The following is a 15,109-nucleotide window of genomic DNA, read 5'->3' as shown; positions in this document are numbered from 1 at the left end:
CCATGGAACCAACACACATGCTTATATATCCACATACATACAGGGGCGCTTTGGGTTACCCCACTTCTGCCTGTGGTCAGTTTGAGTGTCATTCACATTCTGTTTCTACCCATGTCATTGGGCAATGAGTCAGCCCACTTCAGTCATTGGTTCATTTTCCCTATGGGTGCTGACACTTTGCCTGATAATGTACACATTTACCTGAAAATGAGAGAACATCATTGCAAGACTTGTGGGCTCCTCCTTTAGTTTTGCATTTTCTTCTTTTATAAGGTCTGCCTTTTTAGGTATTCTGCAGCTCCATTCAACAGGGCTACCAGGCCGCTTGCTTGCTGCTTATTTTATCTGCAGTATGCTGCAGCACATGAGACTACTGCTTCTAAATCATGCAGCCATTTTGGAACGGTACTGCGCACTGTGTGCTAATGTTTTATCGTTCCAGGATGACAAAAACATTGCTTCTAAACCCGATGGCCACGTTGAAACTTTAAATTATTGCAAGACATCCGCCAAGTTTTATATTTGCTATTGCTACCAGCCTATGTGCGCCACATGTAGGTGATGTTTCCATTTTTTATTTATATTGCATATGTTTGTGGAGTTTGTATGTGTGTTTTTTTAATGGATAGGTAAGTGTGTGAATGCAAGAATTAGTGGATGAATGGGTGGATTTAGGAGCGCAAGGATGAGTGTCAGGGTGAATGTAGGATGGCTTATTGAGTGCCTCATCTCACCAGTGACTGAAGAGACATTTTCAGATATAAGCCAAATCTATTTTCATTGCCAAAGCTTGTTTTAATAGTTGCAGGCGGAAGACACATACCCACACGCTCCCCCCCGAGACCTCATTTTCACCAGTCATAGGGGGCAACAGATGTTTCATGTTTGCTGAAGCCTTCCCTTTGGAATCTCTTGGTGGTATATTGGTATGATTTTTTCACAATGACGCCATGATGCGACAAATTGGTGATATTTAGTATGTGAAAGTAATTTTTTCTTTACTCCGTTTCATTTTGAGCTCATTATTGATTGCAGTGCAAGTATATGAATTTGGTTTTTTTCTGCCTGTGCAGTGTGACATGTTTGAAAATTATGGTGGGTGCTACCTATTAAGAAAAAAAAACTGTTAACAAGACCTCCTTTTTTGTGGCAGGAAAGAAGAGATGTTTTAAACTTCTTAAGGAGGTATCTTTTATCAATGTGGACATGTTGTCATACTTCAACTTACTTTTGCATAATAGTGTGCATGATCATAGACACTTTGCTTATCAATTCTGAATGGATTGGGGTATGGTGCTCCAGTTTCATTATCTGGTTAGGCAGATATTTACTGAGAGTGGAAGCATGGGTGGTTGTTAGAGAAACATGGGTGAAATTTGTATTGTACCAGACACCAAGTGGATTTGGCAGTTGTGTGTAGTACTTTTGAGGACAGGATGGTTGCATTTCTGGTGTGGCAGATTTATTGTTCTTGTGGCAATTCATTGTGTATTCTGATGGTATTAATTTTTTAAGAACTTTTTTGCATTATTTCTTATATCACAGGTTCTTTATAGTAGCAGTATACTGCTATCTTTTCATCATTGCAGACTGTAGCAGTTTTGTTAGGGATATTGTTGAGTTTGTGTGTTTGCACAGCAATGGTGCTGCTTGAGAGTGGTCTTGTTATTGGGTGGCTTTTATCTTCATTTGTTGGGTACACTTTACTGCATATTTTAGTTTTTTGATTTTGAATTTCATGTATTTTTTTCTCAATTTCTACTATTTGTGCCACGTTTGTTTTTCAGCAGATCCCAGTCTTTTTGTTTGGACTACAATATGATAGTCGCTGATGTGGCCAGCATGCTATTGAGTTCGCCATACTCGGGAGACACTTATACTGGTATATTTCAAATTAGACTAGAGACACTGTCAGCTATAGAAGAGGAGAAGAGACCATGTCTTACTCCCTCCTGAAACACCCGGAGTACTTAACCAACTGATTCAGCAAAGCTAAGCATTTTAATGGTTTGTGTCTCGCTCTGAAAAGCAAGATAGACAGACCTGTGTTCATACACACAACACAGAAACGCTGGGCAGTAACATGCCAGTGACAGCACAAACCTTTAATAGCTCTTCAGCGGTTACATCCACATCCACCAGGAGAAGGAAAAACAAGCACACATCCAAAGCAACAAAGATACGCTACTTAGGGAGGCATTAATATGCTCAGATTGGTAAGCAAAATGTGCCAAATATTTTTCCACAGGACTTATTAAACAGATCACTAAAAGCACATCCAATACAGCAAAAACATCACATAATCGAGCACCACCAACCAACCACACAACCCAATGCACTAATACACGCCTCTCCTACAATACAATATATGAAGAAAGAACTCGGAGCACACATACAACACTGCCCAAATATGGAACTATCTGGTCACTAGGGCACCTAACAGCTGCTAACTGAATTAGCCATCTACTACAAACATATATGCGGAGAAAAAGAGCATAAAAAGTGAATGCAAAAATATCTAAACTATTTTTGTACAGTACTAGCCTCACCCTGCCAAACCACCACCCACTAAGTGTGACACACTGCATTAACAAAGGCACATTCTTACCCCACTGATGCATCTCCACAAACTAACACCCAAAATTGGTCAGATATATGTAGAAGAAAAAGTTATGCACCCGCATATATTAAACCAGCATTAGAAAAGCAATAGATCTCGCTTTTGTTGTAGTTGGAGCTATAGGGATTATAAATGGCAATGTTTTTACCTATGCAATAGATATGCCCTACCCACCATAATAAAATGAAGTAACTCTGTATTATTATTTTTTATGTAGTACAACTGCAATGGTGCCCTAGCGCTGGGAGCAAAAATGGCAGTTCCGACTCCATGTTAAAACAAGCAGTGTTGTGAGGGTGCAGTACTTGGTGTCCCTTGGTACCTCTTGTTCACATATGATACCACACCCTGCAACATGGCTAGGCAAAGGATATGGTGCATCGGTGAGAGCTGCCGACTGGTGAGCTGAGGATCCGTGTTCGAGTCTGCTGTCAGGTTCAACATCCTGTGATAATGGGCTACTTGTTTAATTTGCCTCGAGCCCATGGCTAGGTGTGCTATATAAATAAAAGCATTTGTAAAGTAACAAAAAAAAATAGCAGTGGCCTTGGAGGGGTGGTGGGGGCCTGCAAGCAGTGTTGTGGGAGGGGGAGGCACAGGGAGATAAAGGGATATGAAGCAAATGATGCTGTTGTTGTGGGAAGGGTGAGGGGGGAGCCACGGGGAAATAAAGCGACGGCAAGCAAATGATGCGATCAAAGTTTTACTGCACAAGTAAACAGAAAAGTTAACGAGCGCAGAGGCAGGCCAACTAAAAAAAGAGTTATCTCCAAGTATATATAACGGAACAGTAAGAATACATGGGAGGATACAAAATTCCAAAAGGGACTACTAATAGTATTCACCAATGAAAAGCCAGCATTTCTAAAAGACAGCAACAGGAACCAATAAAAAAGATTAGCATTTTTTCAAGCCCATAGCCTAGATACAGCACGTCTCGTAGAGACAGCGCGAGCGCTGCCTAGGTGAGACCTAAAATAAAACAATAAAAATCAGTGATGGGAATGACCACCTGATAATCATGGCCCACTGAATAAGAAAAGGCGAAAGTTCCAGACAATGGATCATGACTCTGCCCTTGGCTGCTAACATGATTATCAGAGGACTGAGTTGGCAGGATGAGGAATGAACCCCAAAATCAAGAAGCAGTAATCTTGTGACTTAATTTGCATAACAAAGAAAGACAAGTGATGCACACAATGATGTCCACAAGCAACAGGTTATGAAATTTTTGAACTGGGAGCCCTTACTCCATTCCAAGCTTATGTTTGCTTTATCAAACTAGAACTTGAGTAGGTGCATTGTAACCAGTATGAAATTAAGAATAAAGCTCACACGGAAATCCCCAATTGAATAGTCCACTTTGTGCAAGATTACATCTCGGGGTCAGGGCACACACACTTCTTGTGTTAAAAAGGACAATGCTCTAGTTAATTTAGAAGGAATTACTTTCTTACTTGCTTATGATGAAAGGTGAATTAGAACATTGGGATGTTGAGAGCTCCAATGACGAAAATGGAGCAATAGCGATCTATATAAACTGGTATAGGACCGCTGCTCTCAACATTACAAATACATAATACATAGTTTATGCACCTCCAAAATAGATGGATTGAGCAGTGAAAGCGGAAGACAGAGCCTATGTAGCAGGTCACAGAGGAGCCTTCCTACCCACCACCTCCCGTAGCTCACAGTCCAACTGGAGCTTCAGAAGAAGGGAGGGGAAAATGCTGCTCAGCTCCTGGGTTCCCTGGCTTGGTCCAATGAGGAAAAGCAGTTTAGCTGAGGGAGAACCAGAGGGCTGACTTCCACCTCCTTTCACAGCTATTACTGTGAACGTTCAACAGCTAACAGCCGTGGCCCTGCACACACTTATCTGTTGAACAATCACAGCAAAAAAGCTGTGAAACGAAGGCTTCCGAATGTTTTAACCCCCATTGGGCTCCAAGACGCCATTGATTATTATTTTTTTTTTTTTAAGTAGGACAAGCTGCTTTAATGAGGCGTGACATTCTAAAAGTTTTAATAACCTTATAGCCTGCCATAGTGGGCTATATTGGCAATTTGAGGCCTGTTTCTTTGTTAAAGGCACTTGTCTTGGGTTTAGGCCTTTAACACTGGAGCAAGCCTTTAATAGCTGGTATAGCCCGCTAAGGCTATGTTAAAACTCTGGAGCTCAATTGAAGACAATGGAGTAGCTCAGGGATAATAATGGTGGGGACAGACTTTCGGCTCCAACATTCTAATGTTTGTCTTTCTGTATCTCCCTTTTTAAGAGTAAACATTCCACTCCCAGTGGGTGAAAAGTTCTAATAGATTTTTAGCACTTGTGCCTTCACTATAATGGCTGTTGAAAGCTATCGTTCTCATATAACTCGGTTTCAGGGCCTTTAACAACTGTTACTGCCCTTGGCAATGGGCTAGAACGCTTAAATAAGGTTACTATGTTTTCCAGAGCAGCAGCTGCTCTAAAATACACCTGAAGACTTTTAGCTAAACATCTTGTCCTTCAGACTAGCGACAGTGGTAAAGATTAAACTACTTGCAGTGCAGGTTTGCAGGTTTTACACTTCAGTCATGACGAACTCCTAGGCCCAAAAAACTGACTCAATATCTGCAGCTTCAAGAACACAGAAGGAGGCAGTCACGAGCATTCAAGACGTGGCAAGCAGTTTGGCAACCTAAATGAAACAAGCTGGTAGTTTTGGCCGGGCAGCACAAAACGTAGATTTCCAGTGCACAAAGAAACAGCATTACAAATGAAAATCATGTCAGCAGTTCAAGATATTACAAAACACAAAATGAATTGGATACGGACATATGATGTCCTCAGCCTACAATTATCTTGAATATGGAACATGAAGACTCAGAAAAAGGGGGGGGGGACAAACTACATTTTTGTCAGAACACCACACACGCTGTGCACTGGAAGGCTTATTTTACTTTCATGCACCCTCTAATTTGATATTTTTCTGTATCTACAGAGATAACCCCTGAAAGCTGAATGTCAGGTGCCCATTTCAATTCAATGCACTATATAAGCATTCTTCTTACCTACAATCATGACCTAGCATTAACTCTTAGAATATACACAACTCTTCATACAACCGCAGTCAAGTCATGCTAGACCATGCTGAGTTGTACAGAAAAGTGCTTCTCTTTTAAGAAGCCTACAAACCATTTATGAAAGTTCCTGCGTGAGCAGCGAGGCCAAATAAGTCACAAAAAATATATTTGCGCCAAGGAGTGAAAAAAGCTAAAGAAATTCATAGTAATTTATGTGAACAAGGAACAGGCATACAGAACACCATCAATTGCTTCAATCCGTTTACAATCCCTGTAATTTAATATCCAGATGTGTTGGAATAAAGATGTCCTATAGCTGGGTGAATAATATGAACGGTCAGAATCCACTTCAAGGCCAAAGAGAGCTGTAATAAGCACCAATCATGTGATATGTACCTCAGGTGGTTTTTGATGCTTAGAAGAAGAAAAATCTTTTTCTACAAAATCCAGTGCAGATTACCCCTAGGAGTTTGCATCCATGTATTTAAAATGCTACAACAACAGAACGATGGGCAATAAAATGAAGTCAGTTCCTCAAGAGCACTTTAACAAAATGATATATTTTTAAATACATCGTTTAATGCCATTGCAGAGCTAGGACGAAAACTTCCACATCCCAGTATGAACCCCTTTTTCTATAAAGCGCACCAATGAAACTCCTGAAAGCACTGTCATGCAGTCACTTCGTGAGAATAGCAACTTCCAGACAAGTTGCAACACATGTATTCATGAACCTAACTCGCACTTGAGGGCACTCACCGATTTTGTATAGATTGGCGCATTTAGCAGTGCTTTATTTACTGCTATAAGCTAACCCCATCAGCAGTTAATTATCCCTGCACAACCTAGGTAAAAAACACAGACTTGTCTTCCTTAAGATTCTACGCTTGTCCTACCTTCTCAATTTCATACTGTCAGCCATTTAGCAGCAGGAGTATATGAGCAACAAGAAGGAGGTTGCTGACTTTTGAACCCATCTTCATCTTTAAGGAAAATACCAAATTTCCCACCAGCCTTGGAAACCCTTAAACTGCAAAGAACCCTGTAGCAGCAAACTTTGTTCACCATGTTTTTAATTTACAAATAAAAAAAACTCTACACTGTTCATTTTTTCTCTTTCTTTTCATCTTTCTTGACATCACTTTTCTCTTTTTCCTTCTCCTTCTCCTTCTCGTCTTTTCTTTCTTTTTTGCTGTCCTCCTTCTCTTGGCCCTCTTTCTTTTCAGCATCTCGGTTGGCGATCTTATTATTGATCAGGTTATGGAGAGCAACAACAGAGCGAATGAGTGATGCCAGGTACACTACCACCATCTGGTCATTGGTTTTCAGGTAGAAGGCCTTGACAAACTCCTGCAGGTTGACGTCTGGTAACAGATTGAAGACATCTTGCAGTTGGTATATTATCTGATGGTTGATGGGTAGTTTACCCATAGCCACTTTTTCCAGGTAACTCCTGATGTCCAACAGCTTAGAGTTCAGCCCCTTCAGACCGTGCACCTGGTTTGTGATGCGCTGAGAGAGAGTTCCCACTGTGGTATCCTTGATATCTCTGTAACGAAAGCAGCAAATATGAAAATGCATTGTCCAACTTTACTGTAGCAAACAAAAGCAGCCCCAGTGAATGAGCAATACTAATGCAAAGAATACAATGAATATTTACCGCAACAAGTGTTCAACTCCAACTTCCTCGGCTTCTTCTGCTCCGATCTCACTGGTTACATGTTCGAATGTCTTGGAGGTAGGAGTGCCATCCTGGAGAGGAAAAGAAATAATAATATGAAATTTAAAGGATCTTTAGATATAATATGAAATTTAAAGGATCTTTAGATTCTGCACAAGAACAATATGTGAGAATATCTTTAGTGTTATCTGGTTCAAAGTTGCAGCCCTGGCAAGAATGCACACCAAATAAAATATATCCACGTGGACAGCTGAAAGGGTGGAATGAAGCAAGAGGACTTGTAATTGGAGAATGGGCATTAAAGGCTGAAGTCATAAGGGAACCAAAAAACTGGGGGAAGTCTTGGAGCAGAGGCACACAAGTAATTTACAGCGAGCCATACGGTCAGAATGGGGGGAAAAATATACCCACGGTTAACTTCTTCACACTTACACTTTTTATTTGGTTCCATGGCAGCCTTCCTTTTCTTGATTTAACTCTCCAACCCCTACTATTGCCTTTTTCATCTTTTGCCAATTCTCTCCTTCCTCATCTACAGCATTCTTCTTTGCCTTTTTCCACTCTCTGCTTGTTATGTTTTTTGGACTCTCCATTTGTTTTCCCTTTCATTCTACATTTGACATATTTCCTGTCTTTACCTCTGTAGATACTGCGTCACATTTTTTTCTATCCTTATTTTTCTTGCATTTCTAATTTGAATCTAATTTCTCACTACTGCTATTCCCTTCTTTTATTTTTCAAGTTCTATTCACTGTCTCTAGTCCCTTTATTGTACTGTTACATCGATGTGTAACCCTCGATTGTGTTTATTATAGAATGTTCATGGGAATTCTTGTGTGTGTGAAATTTATTGGCATTTTGAAATAACAGAGGAATGAAGCATGGTAGAGTACTCAAACATTGTTGCATAGGGTAGAACCCTAGATTAAACAGTAGCATGGAAGTAATAATGATAACGGTACCTTGCACCCCCGTCTTGGGACATACGGGGCATGTAATCCGTTTTTCAGCAGGGGAGGATGCCAGCATATATTTGGGGGTGGGGTGGGGTGGGGCGGGGGTGGGGAAGAGATCTTCCACATCACATCCTCACACATTCCCAACTTCCCATGGTCTGTCCTGGCTCAACACTCGTCAGTTCATGGGAATGTTAGGATAAGTGGAATGGAATGTGGGTGGGCATTTGAACTGTCGGGAGTTTAGCTGAATCCCTGTAACCTGAGAGGTGGACGCTTCCCTCTAGGCTAGCGTCTGTAAAATAAAGGTTTAACTAAAATATTGACATGCTCAACACTTCCCTCTCTTAGGTCTGGTCTAGAGACAGCTTTAGGCGTCTGGGCAGCCTCATCTAATCCCCCCAAAAATTATAAACAAGAACATATCCATACATACAAGAGCTCTGGATCATCCCTCTTCTTCCACTGATCTGCTCAAGTATCATTCACATTTTGCTCCCACCCTCTTCAGTACATCGCATAGACAAAAGGCTCAGGCCGCTTTAGCTACTGGATTTCTTGTACTTTGAGCTACAGCATTTTGCTCCTTTACTGTCGAAGAACATCTTCAAGTAGTCTTTCATCCACTACAGCACTATGTTGCATACTATCCCTCTAAAGACCTTGTGTGTCGCACGGGCAGTGAGAAGACAGCTAGTGGCCCAGCACTCATATTCCAGAAAGACTTTTAACACCACTCGGCTTCGAAAACACAGCAAACCACACCCTTCCACTAAGAGGTGGAACGCGTTTCTACCAATTAAAGTACATACTCCGAAAGCAACCAACACCTCTTCCTACTGAAACAACTCGGTACAATATATAAACCAGTTGATCTCCCCTTCCCTGCTTTGTATCCCATAGATCACTTCCATGTGCAAACAAGTACACCAAGTATAGGGATAACACTGTTTAAGCACAACCAAGCGGAACTCTTCAATATTTCTGTGATGATAGATGGACTCATCATAAATAAACAAACAGCTAAAAAAAAAAAAAGAAGACTTTCTTTTCCAGTGAAGCTTGGCCTGTAGAACAGAGACACAATACAAGGTCATCATCTAGGTACATTTATGACCAAACTCTTGATGTTTACTATTTCATGTGTGTTCTGGTCTTATTTGACATCCGAGGCAGCCCTGCCCGTTGTATCGAAGGAATCACAAACAAAAATTCCTACATCACTCACACTATAAGGAACACCACTGGTAAGTGTAAATACATTTAATAATTCTGTTTTTATTCTCCTTTTGGAATATAAATAGTTGATCTGCAGTGACATGCCTCTTCTTTATTTCTCTTGAGATCAATAGCTAGTGTATCTAGATTCAGCTTTGCCTCTGCTATTCTTATTTGAATGCACTTTGAATAGCCTCAATACCTGCGGTAAATGAACAGCATTCATTAGGCCGATTTACAAAACAGAATTGATTAACTTGAAGAAATTTGAAACACAAACCTGTCTAGCATTAGTGTTGTGGGTTAAACCTATGAATGGTCTTTGCCTCTGCAACAAAATTATATGAAAATAAAAAGGAGGGGGCATATAATCCTCTAAAGCCTGGGCATCGGGCATCACCACTATAAAGAGAAAACAAGCATTTGCATAGCCAATAGGTCTCGCCTTTGGGCCCTTATAAGTGTTTAGCCATGCAACAGTTGATGTTGTTGCACCAAGGATATTGTGCTGCATAACTTAATACTTATAAGGCCCCAAAAGGGAGACCTATTGCTATGCCAATGCTTGTTTGTAAATACAATGCCATGTACACCAGGCTTTTCATTATTATTTGAATTGAAAACCCACAATTTTAGACTGGCGTTGACTGGCCCTTATTTTCCTTCTGACACAGCAAGGCCCGTTTATATGTGCTGATGTGGCATCCTTTTTAAAATGTGTTGTTTGATGCCAAAACAGCATGCATTTTAAAGGTGTTGTTGCTATTATCATGTTTTAATGTGCACATTTGCGATTAATCATTTTTTAAATCGAATACATTACATTTTGATATTACTAACCATTATGAAGGAGTGTGTTGAAGAATCGCAATATACTGAAAAAGGAAAAGGACAGCGTGCTACAGAGAATATTGTTAAAAGGTGTCCAAAAGAAAATAAACTAGCATAGGAGATCAAAAGCTAAAAAAATAGTCAAACATGACGGTTAGAAATGGGGTTCCTAGTTGGCTATGGTATACACCCAGGCCAGTCAGAACTCACCACTCTAGTCAGGGTAAGTTAGATACGCAACTAAGATAACCTGCGCTCACCCTCTTGTAGCGGCGCAGAGCAGAGAGGCTTATCAAAAGAGGCAATGTGTAAAGTATATGTGCAACACACTGAATGCACCACAAAAAGACTCCATACATGTTTATGAAAAATAGCTTCCTGTATTACTTATAAAGACACCAAAACGATATAAATCTGATAAGTACTTTTTAAGTTATCACATTAAGTGCCTGGATGGCTCACAGTGTTTAAAAATGCATTCACGTCTCTTAGGTGCTTTACAGTAATATTAAATGCATAAATGATACAGAGTTAAAAGTGCCACGAGTGGCTAAGGTCCTGCAGCAGCGATATGGGAATGAAATCTTTGATGACCTTGAGATATCGGTGGAGTTTGGAGCAAAAGTGCACGCTGTGCTTAATGAGCCAAGATGAGGGAGGAAAGCCGCTGCTCGACCGTCATCTGTTTACAATTAACGAGAACGCGAGACGCGGGGCGTGATAATTGAAAACAGATGGCACGGATGCTCGCTCTCACAAGCCGTAGGCGGATACAAAGGTGGGATATGCACCTGCCTTTGCCCAATTGCGTGCTGTCTTTTTAGGAAGACGCACGCAAAGCCCAATAGCGTGTGAGTATCACACGCACGAGCTTAAAGAAATGCTTTACCGATTCTGAGAGGCCCTTTCCTAGAGCAGCGCATGCACGCTGCGCTAGGCTCGACCTAAACAATGAACTTGGCTCTAGCAGGATAGATACATTACATTTGATTAGGAGGTAAACCTTTTTGTAACCTCACTGGAACAAGAATCACCTTTTGATACTGAATCTTATGTATTCCATTCAAGCGTGTACAGTTATTGTTAGAGGCATTGCTGTGCTATAGTCAAGAAAGGCACTGTCACAAAAAAATAGTTCACGCCAAAGTGTTTACTTATACACATTTACTTGCATACTTTACAAAGAAAGCAAAAATGGCAACTGATTGAAACAGGATAATATTAACCCCTTCCATGCCCATGACGGAACGGTTCCGTCATGAGCATCGGTTGCGCTGTGCTCATGACGGAACCGTTCCGTCATGGCCCCGCCCGCGCTCGAACCCTTCAGCACCGCGGGGGAATTCCCGCCGCGCTGAAGGGGTTAAGGATTACTGTTGCTATAAATCAGAAACAAAATTGTAAAGAAAACCATTTGTATACAAGGGAACAATAGGACCGCGATTATGGACAATGTGCAGTCACTAAAAGTGACAAGGATTGTAGTCTCCAGGTAAAAAGTCAAATAAAAATAGACCTCCTCATAAAGTGCACAAATAAATTGCATGCATCTATAACTATTGCATCTGTTTGTAACAACATTTGAATTCTGTGTTATTTCCTCGTTTGGCATTGGTCCTGGATAGTATGGGTCATAAAATCTAATGCATCTATCCTGCTAGAGTCAAGTTCATTTTTAGGTCGAGCCTAGCGTTACAGCGCATGCGCTGCTCGCTTTGCGAGACATGCTGTATATGGATATGTTTTAGAAGTTGCGTGGAAGCCCCGCCCATATTTTTTATTGGCTGGCATCATTGACCATGGTAAATGCTGGCTTCCGATTGATAATGAGGCTTCTTAGTCCCTCCTTGTTACCGCCCTGTCTACTTTTGGGACCGCCCATCAGAAAGGGATCGTTTACTTGCGGCAGTAAGACTGTCTCCTTTATTAGTCCGTAAGCACTATATTTATTTTCCATTAGGCTTTGGCAATGGCAGCCAGACGTGAATCTGCGTGCACAGACAGGCAGGAAACTGAGCACAAGAGCAGCAGCATCGCGTCAGTGTACAGATGTGGATTCAAACCTTGACTAGTATCCTGCAGCTGAAAACAGTGATGCGAATTCTGATTAATACATAAAACCACCCTCACTCCAAGATCGCGTTGTGCTGACTCTGAAGTTCGCTTTTATTTGGCAACGCTCATCAGTATTGCCACTGAACACACATCCATTCGCCAAGGAGCACCTGGCGTGTGTGGGGTGAAGCTGAGACTTGGCCCTGCTTCTGAGTGCACCAGTCCCCTGGGTCATGCACTGGCCGTACAACACTTGCATATCATGGCCTGCTGTGGCACCAGTGAGGTCTTTTCCACGACAAACAAAAGACAGCGCCCTCAGACTGGCCCCAGCTGCGGGAGTCAGCCCACCAGAGAGACCAGGAGATCTCTGCTCTTCCCGTCTTGAGGCGCCAGTGACCCAATCAAACGGTCACCAGTGGGAAATCTCATAACAGAAAAACAAAACCCACTGCCTGAACAGCGTTTAAATACACAGAATATCTTGCCCCACTTCTAAGAAGCTCCTTAAGTCATCCTGGAGTCAAGGTGTGAATGAAAGTTTCTATCACAATTTAAACTGATAGACATAAAATGAATAACTGATCTAAACCCATCATTTTTAACAGACGTGAATCTGCGTGCACAGACAGGCAGGAAATTGAGTACACAGTCAGGAAAGTTTGTCCTGTTTCCAAAATGTCAACTTAGGGTTTATGAAAGCAGTTTTGTAGGGAAAGACTGCATCAGCAGCAGGGGAGCTGTGCAACATGACACTAACTCTGAAGAGGAAGGGAGGGTGGGAGGGAGAGACGAGGGGCGGGGAGGAAACAGTCAGCCTGCTCTGAAAACTGCACCGCCGTATGAACTTTCAATAACACACACAGCAACATAACCTCTCTTAAGGGAACCCAGCTCTCGGATCCCAAACAACATCTTCTTCTTTTGATTCCACGGGACATAGGAGTACATTTTCAGGTGCTCCGTTAGCGATTACTTCCTGTAAAGGTTAACATCACATCTCCATGTAAAACGGCGCTCTCGTAAACGCGAAGGCCAAATCGAAATGAAACGCTCGTTTCATCAGACCTATGCAGGCTACGACTAAATACCGGATGTGCGTCGTTATTTCCCCCCAGAAAATTATACTAACTTATAGATAAAGCATGTTTTATAATCTTGTTAAAGGGCAAGAATGAGATGTATTTTTTATACCATAGGACTGTGTTTTTGTTCGATTTCAGTCCAAGGTCTTTTTTTTCAATTGATACATATTTGAAGAATGTCCTTTGCAAGATAGCTACTTTATTCTCATGCAGTCTGAGGCGGAAGTCCAGTTTCTGTCTCCTTATTTCAGCTCAACAGATCAGCAAACATTGAATGAAACCTAGGGATCAGGGTAGTCTTAAAAACATGTTTTAAGTTATTACACCAACGCTCGGGTACAAAAATCACACACCGAGCAGAGAGTGTGAAAGAATTTGCAGTGGTACTGAGAATATCCTAAAATAAAAAATAAACAAGCATTTGCAATGCAATAGGTCTACCATTTACACAAGTTTAAGCTATTGGCATTCTAAATGACAATACCTTTTATTTACGTTTTAAAAACGAAAACAAAAATAAAAGGCATTGTTATTTGCAATGTCAATAGCTCAAACTAGCATAAAATGCGAGACCTATTGCATTGCAAATGCTTGTTTTGTCTTTCTAGTGGTGACGCCCAGGCTCTAGAGGGATATGGGGGGCTATCTCCTAATTTGTGTCTGGAAGAGAAGGCAGTCGATCCATGCTGTAGATGAATGATCGCTAATTTAATATTGCTGGGACCATTTGTGCCATTTGAAAAACTAATGTATGAAAATAAGAGCTAGAGTTTTCAGATTAAACAAAGCGGGTGGTTTTGGAACTGCTGGGAAGTAGAAATGTGTATATCATCTGCTCTACATTTCATATATCACTACATTACTCCATCAGAACTGTTATTTTTCACTGCATACATGCTACATTATTATTTTCCTTAATAATTTAAAATTATTTATAATCTAAGCAAAGGTGAATAGCTTAATGTACTCAGTTACTCATATTGTATATCTGAGGTCATGCAAGATAAGTTTCTATAACAATTTGTGTCAGATAACATTACAACAGACCAACACTTGAGCAACAGCGATAATTAAATGTGTGAATACTTGAAAAATTCTGGACCTAGAGGTAATAATTATTAGTATGATCTTACAGTCTTAATCCTCTATAGATCACGTTCAAATTATCTTCTAGAAACTTCCCATATATGCTAATTGACCCTATTCAGGAGGGACTTACGATTTTCAAAGCCAATGTTTTAGGTGTCTCCTGCCAAAAATGGCCTCTGCCTCAATACAAGCTAAAACTATTCACGAGGGACTTCCAATTTTTAAAGCCAAGTGTTTAGGTGTCTCTGGCCAAAAATAGCCCTTACCTCAATATAAGCCAAAGAAGAAAATCCCCCCCCCCCCACACATTTTTTATCCAAATCCTCCCATTTCCCTGTTCGAAAATGTTGGCATGTATGCAGCTTTCTGTCCATGTGTTTTTCACAAGTCTAGGTGTAATGAAAACTGTAGACATCCATAAAAATGTAACAGGTCATACCATGCATCTGGATAGTTACCATGCCTGTCCAACCTTCGTGGTATAAGACTTAGACAGCAGTGTACTTTA

At 41.0% G+C, this 15,109-nt stretch overlaps 1 protein-coding gene across 1 annotated transcript in view; it reads right to left on the bottom strand.

Annotated features, from left to right (window-relative positions):
- Positions 1–3,310: 3,310 nt before the first annotated feature.
- The window catches only part of PSMD7 (proteasome 26S subunit, non-ATPase 7), a 46,749-nt gene continuing 34,950 nt past the window's right edge, over positions 3,311–15,109 (bottom strand). The window contains exons 6-7 of the mRNA XM_085639572.1: positions 7,347–7,438; positions 3,311–7,235 (exon numbers count right to left, since the gene is read on the bottom strand). Coding sequence (XP_085495698.1) covers positions 6,791–7,235; positions 7,347–7,438 — 537 coding nt within the window. The 3' untranslated portion in view covers positions 3,311–6,790. The remainder of the gene's footprint in view (positions 7,236–7,346; positions 7,439–15,109) is intronic.

This window comes from Triturus cristatus, chromosome 12, assembly GCF_964204655.1.
Source record: "Triturus cristatus chromosome 12, aTriCri1.1, whole genome shotgun sequence".
NCBI lineage: Eukaryota > Metazoa > Chordata > Amphibia > Caudata > Salamandridae > Triturus > Triturus cristatus.
Note: the sequence above shows the minus strand (reverse complement) of the source record. Positions and strands in the feature narration are given on the sequence as shown.